Consider the following 6,177-nt stretch of genomic DNA (forward strand, 5'->3'; position numbering starts at 1 on the left):
GATTCTAAAGCTTGTTAGCAAAGCTGCATACTATTCTCCCCTCTCATTTTCACTAGCTTACCTAAAGCCTCTTTTCCCCCATGAACCATTTACTGTAGATATCCTAGTTTCACAGTCTCCTTAAAATATGTAAATGATCAGTGTTTTTCTAGACATGTTGCTTAAGGCTAGCCACCACACCCTCATAGGGTAATTGTCTTCCTAAAATCATATCACAATCAACTTTTACCAGTTGAATGTCAACAAAAATATAATACTTAAATATAATATTATAAAAATTCTCTGAAATATTTTATTAGAATATGCAAATTGCACAGTATGTAATTACAGTGCATTTGGAAAATATTCAGGCCCCTTCACTTTTTCCACATTTTGTTACATTACAGCCTTATTCTAAAATTGACAAAAATCAGATTTAAAGAAGCAATAAAACTGGCCATCTTTAGACTAGTTGAGTATCTGGAGCATCAGTATTTGTGGGTTGAATTACAGGCTCAAAATGGCCAGAAACAAAGAACTTTCTTCTGAAACTTGTCAGTCTATCCATGTTCTGAGAAAAGAAAGCTATTCCATGTGAGAAATTGCCACAAAACTGAAGATCTAGTACAACGCTGTGTGCTACTCCCTTCACAGAACAGTGCAAACTGGCTCTAACCAGAATAGAAAGAGGAGTGGGAGGCCCCGGTGCACAACTGAGTAAGAGGATAAGTACATTAGAGTGTCTAGTTTCAGAAACAGATGCCTCATAAGTCCTCAACTGGCAGCCTCAGTAAATAGTACCCGCAAAACACCAGTCTCAACGTCAACAGTGAAGAGGCGACTCTGGGATGCTGGCCTTTTATCTTAAACTTTTCCAAAAATAAAGATTTAAAGTAAGCATTTCGCTGTTAGTCTACACCTGTTGTTTACAAGGCATGAGCCAAGTAACGTTTTATTTTTAATATGACTTGGAAACCATGCCAGGGAAATGAAACCAAATCATGGATTGCTGTCTTGCCTTATCCATTGACTGCTTTCAGAGTAAGGAAGCCAATATGTAATTTTGTAATTTGGGTTAACTATCCCTTTTATAAAGATAATCACATCGAGTAGAGGGTTATTATAAAATAACCTTGTGTAAAAAGGGCTGTGGTTATTGTAGCACACAAGAATCGTATATTGACATATGTCTGTCTGTCTGAAATCGCTTCTCATATTTTCTAAAAGAATTGACACTTTCTCAAATCACAACACTGCTGAAGCAGCTCTTTATATACAGTGCTCAACAGAGACTTATGGAACATGTTTTGCATGAAAACTTGTCCTCCTTCCCATAATTACAAACAGTCAGACTGGGTTGCAAAGTACAGGAGGCTTGCACAACCACATTCCAGTGAAGCTCAACCAGTCCTGAGGAAAGAGTGACGTGGAGATCACGCGTTGGGATTGAGTCACATGAAGAACCAACAGTCCACAATGCTGCTGTGTATCCGCATGGGAATACTGTGACTGACCTAAACCAGACCACTCTTTGCCCTCAATATATTGTTCAGTTGGCCAGTTACGGAGTTCCTGGAAGGAAGTAGAATATCGAACTAGGCCCTTAGCAGCTTAATGACTGTTGGTACACTGTTCATCAAACTTAAATGAAAATGCTTGAATTCAATAATGTCACAAATATTATATTATAATTAATGCAGCTGTTTTTATCTCAATATCAAAACATTTCTGGGTAACAATGAAGTACCCTACTGTGAATGTTTTCAATTAAAAATGTAAAAAAGACACTAAAATAGCTTCTTAGCAAGGAACAATTTCTAAAGCAAGATTTTTGTTAGGACTGTGGGAGTGGTCTGGCAGGTCAGAACTCAATCCCTCCAAAACAGGCTGAAATTTCAGGCAGTCTTTTCAAGCAGCTCTTACACTAAAAGGGCATTATCATAATTTTCACAATATCACAATATTATCCCAACCTCATAGTGTGGAAATATATATAAAACACAGAAAAATCATGTTTTGGACTACAGTGGTCCAGCTCAGGTCTAGTCATTAGTCTAGATGGTGCTCAGTATATGAATTTAACCTTCACACTGCAAAATCAGTGCACCTAAAAATAACTGATGATAACTGCTTGGTCAGTATGACCATCTCTATGCCTCCTCTTGAAATAAAATAGAAGAACTATAGCAACAGGAAAAGCGTGTTAAATCATGTATGAAAAGAAAAGACTGAAGGTTATGGAAAATGTCAGCCTTGTGTTTTAGTAGTTGCTGCTGTTACAGGACCCAACTGGCTCAACAATCTGGTGTCAGGCAGCTGTTGGCCCTGCCTGTGGAATTTATTTCATAGCCCTGCCCGACCCAACAATGTTAACATTTTTACAGTGCAGTGGATCCAGATAAGCAGAGCCAAGGAGCACCGTTTTACAATTTCTGCCTTGTTCATTCTGAATAAACAAATGTATAACTTTGGACCTGACCTCCAACGGTGCAATCGTTCACCAACTGAATCAATAGTGTAAATTCAATCCAAACCAGATTTGTTATTGGGTAAGGATGATAAAGGTTAGAACTGGGTTGATTTGTATCTCATCCTGAATCAGGAGTCAAAGGAGTTGTTCAAAGTCGAAACAATGTAATTAATTTCATTTAAAAATATATATCTGGCCTTCAAAAAATATACGCACTTACTTGTGGGGCAAACCAGTATTTAGTTACTATGGTGTGTTACCAAGCAACCTGTATTTACCATGCACTGTAAATAGCCAATAAAGTTGTTCTGTCTGAAAATAGTTTGGTCCTTCATGTCTGTATGTTTTTTTCCCCCTCATTCTGCTTTATATCTCTGAATTTCTCATTCATTTCTCATGGAGGTGCTCTATAGAGCAATAAAGGTAGAGAGACACCTGTACTGGTAGTAGTGTCAGCTTCAACCTGACATACTTTACTTGTGCAGATAAAGCTGGGAAACATGTTCTCATATGCTGGAGGCTGGACCTCATGCTACAAGTTTCTGCTCTACATTAAGAAGTATGTTTAGGATTGGGAAATGCCATGACATTTGCTCTCTATGTATTATGTTGATATGAAACAAATGTGACAACTGACAAATAATTGTATTGAACAGGTTGTGCCTTAAAGCGTGAATGAAGGGTGTGTCTTGGTGTTGATATGAGTAGACCTATATCAATAGGAGATGAGACATAACACATGCATAACACACAAGAAGTGTCAAACGTTTCCATTGTTTCATTAATTATCCCTCAACACTGATACTGTATTTATACCTAGAAAAGATTGTGACGTGGAAACAAATGAAATAATAATTTGAGCCTAAAACAGTTTTTACAGTTTCTAAAATCTCAAATGACACAAATCACGTTTGTTTTTTTATGTAGCTGGCTTTTCCAACATATCAGTGTTGTTGACACAGTTCATGGTACAGTCAGACTGGTTTGAAAAAAGTCACATTACCGACACAGTATCCACCAATCGTTGTTCAGACAAACAATATAAGCGTCCAATCACAGACTTACGGGGAGGGGGTTCTTGATGTGGGTGGTTCTAGCAATTTCTAGAGACATCTCAGCACACATTAAATAAATGTAACTCCGCCGAGAGTAATTGTTTTAAAATCATATTTTCCTAATCGATAATTCGTGTATGTGTTATATGTGTATTTATTCGAATCAAAATGAATTAATTAAATGTATAGTGTAAGTTTAAGGTTAAGGCACGGACTATATTTTCAATCGCGGATGGATATTGTCACATGACACTTTTCCACGTCGCAATGTTTTCTTAGTATAAATAAAGTGTCCGCGCCTTTCGTGAATCATATTGAACACAGAAGCAAGAACAGTGTCTAAGAAGACGTGTACGTTACATTTACTTCGAGGTTAATCGTAAGTAGATACATTCGATATTGATATTAGTTGAACTTTTGTATTTTACAGATATTCATGTGTTAACTACTGTGCTAGAGTTGTTAACGTTACGGCTTGACCTAGTTTTGTCGAATGGTTTTGTTCACCAACCGTAGTCTTTCACCCTTCCCTTACAAAATATTTTGATTTTGTACCCTACTTTAAATAAAGGCATATTTATTTAAATAAAGGCTTGTTACTATACGCCTCGTATGGCTTACCATTTACAAGTTTGCTATCCATGACTATGGTTGTCCGTTTTTTTTTCTCCACAATTTTTCTCCTTCTTTCGTTAACGTATTGTAACGACCCTGGGTTTATAAGCGCGGAAATCGACTCTGCCGCACGCGCATGCTTTTTTTCCGAGGGTTCGAGACCTGCTCCCTGCCCGTTTCATTACAGTATTTTTAGCTGGCTGGACAAAATGGCGCCCGATCGAATTCGGAAGCCAAACGACCGCTACGCAGTTCAAACAATTGTTACGTATGCTTTTGGACAGACTTTCATGAAAGTAAATGCATGCAATACAAATATTTTTCTGTTTGTATTACTTCATCCCAGTAGCTAGCAAAGTGTAATATTTTCATCTTGCGGATATGGATGTCAGTGGTGCGCTTTAATAATTAAGTTTCACTGTCTATTCAGGTGTAAAGATGCAGATCTTCGTCAAGACCCTCACTGGTAAAACCATCACACTAGAAGTGGAGCCCAGTGACACCATTGAGAATGTGAAGGCCAAGATCCAGGACAAGGAGGGCATCCCCCCAGACCAGCAGCGTCTGATCTTCGCTGGCAAGCAGCTGGAAGATGGCCGTACCCTCTCCGACTACAACATCCAGAAAGAGTCCACCCTCCACCTTGTGCTGCGTCTCAGGGGAGGCATGCAGATCTTCGTCAAGACCCTCACTGGTAAAACCATCACACTAGAAGTGGAGCCCAGTGACACCATTGAGAATGTGAAGGCCAAGATCCAGGACAAGGAGGGCATCCCCCCAGACCAGCAGCGTCTGATCTTCGCTGGCAAGCAGCTGGAAGATGGCCGTACCCTCTCTGACTACAACATCCAGAAAGAGTCCACCCTCCACCTTGTGCTGCGTCTCAGGGGAGGCATGCAGATCTTCGTCAAGACCCTCACTGGTAAAACCATCACACTAGAAGTGGAGCCCAGTGACACCATTGAGAATGTGAAGGCCAAGATCCAGGACAAGGAGGGCATCCCCCCAGACCAGCAGCGTCTGATCTTCGCTGGCAAGCAGCTGGAAGATGGCCGTACCCTCTCCGACTACAACATCCAGAAAGAGTCCACCCTCCACCTTGTGCTGCGTCTCAGGGGAGGCATGCAGATCTTCGTCAAGACCCTCACTGGTAAAACCATCACACTAGAAGTGGAGCCCAGTGACACCATTGAGAATGTGAAGGCCAAGATCCAGGACAAGGAGGGCATCCCCCCAGACCAGCAGCGTCTGATCTTCGCTGGCAAGCAGCTGGAAGATGGCCGTACCCTCTCTGACTACAACATCCAGAAAGAGTCCACCCTCCACCTTGTGCTGCGTCTCAGGGGAGGCATGCAGATCTTCGTCAAGACCCTCACTGGTAAAACCATCACACTAGAAGTGGAGCCCAGTGACACCATTGAGAATGTGAAGGCCAAGATCCAGGACAAGGAGGGCATCCCCCCAGACCAGCAGCGTCTGATCTTCGCTGGCAAGCAGCTGGAAGATGGCCGTACCCTCTCCGACTACAACATCCAGAAAGAGTCCACACTCCACCTTGTGCTGCGTCTCAGGGGAGGACAGTAAAAGTTTCCCCTGCTTCTGTTCTGGCAAATGTTCAGTTTTTTTTCACATGTTTGTTTTTTATTGAAGTCATTAAAGGCTAAATGAATGCAATTAATTTCAGTGTTTATAGATTTCTGAAATGTTCTGATACAAAACAATGGAACTTATGAAGTATAGGAAGATGGTACATTAATTCACACTTGCAGTGAAGGCATGCTATAAGACGTACAAAATACAGCCGCCTATGAGTGGTCAAGAGCATTTCACACTAAGTACTTACCAAGGCCCTATTTATGGCGATGTATCGCAGGATGGTTGAGTATTTGTCAAATTAATTCTGCCATGGTATTACGTCACTGGTTTTAAAGCTGGAGAGACTCAACCCATCTGGTCTACATGGGATGTATTTGACAATGTAGCCACTCTATTCCTAGTCTCATGCGCCAAATCAACCTCTGCCACACTGATGGCAAGGAGCAGTTTATTTTCCTGTCA

At 40.8% G+C, this 6,177-nt stretch overlaps 1 protein-coding gene across 1 annotated transcript; it reads left to right on the forward strand.

Annotated features, from left to right (window-relative positions):
• The first annotated feature begins 3,733 nt into the window (after positions 1 to 3,733).
• LOC121841353 (polyubiquitin-B-like) lies at positions 3,734 to 5,797 on the forward strand. Its single transcript, XM_042308980.1, has 2 exons — positions 3,734 to 3,883; positions 4,550 to 5,797. The coding sequence occupies exon 2, from the start codon at positions 4,558 to 4,560 to the stop codon at positions 5,701 to 5,703; it is 1,146 nt and encodes a 381-aa protein (XP_042164914.1). The 5' UTR covers positions 3,734 to 3,883; positions 4,550 to 4,557; the 3' UTR covers positions 5,704 to 5,797.
• The last annotated feature ends 380 nt before the right edge of the window (positions 5,798 to 6,177 follow it).

The sequence above is a fragment of the Oncorhynchus tshawytscha genome, linkage group LG30, assembly GCF_018296145.1.
Source record: "Oncorhynchus tshawytscha isolate Ot180627B linkage group LG30, Otsh_v2.0, whole genome shotgun sequence".
NCBI lineage: Eukaryota > Metazoa > Chordata > Actinopteri > Salmoniformes > Salmonidae > Oncorhynchus > Oncorhynchus tshawytscha.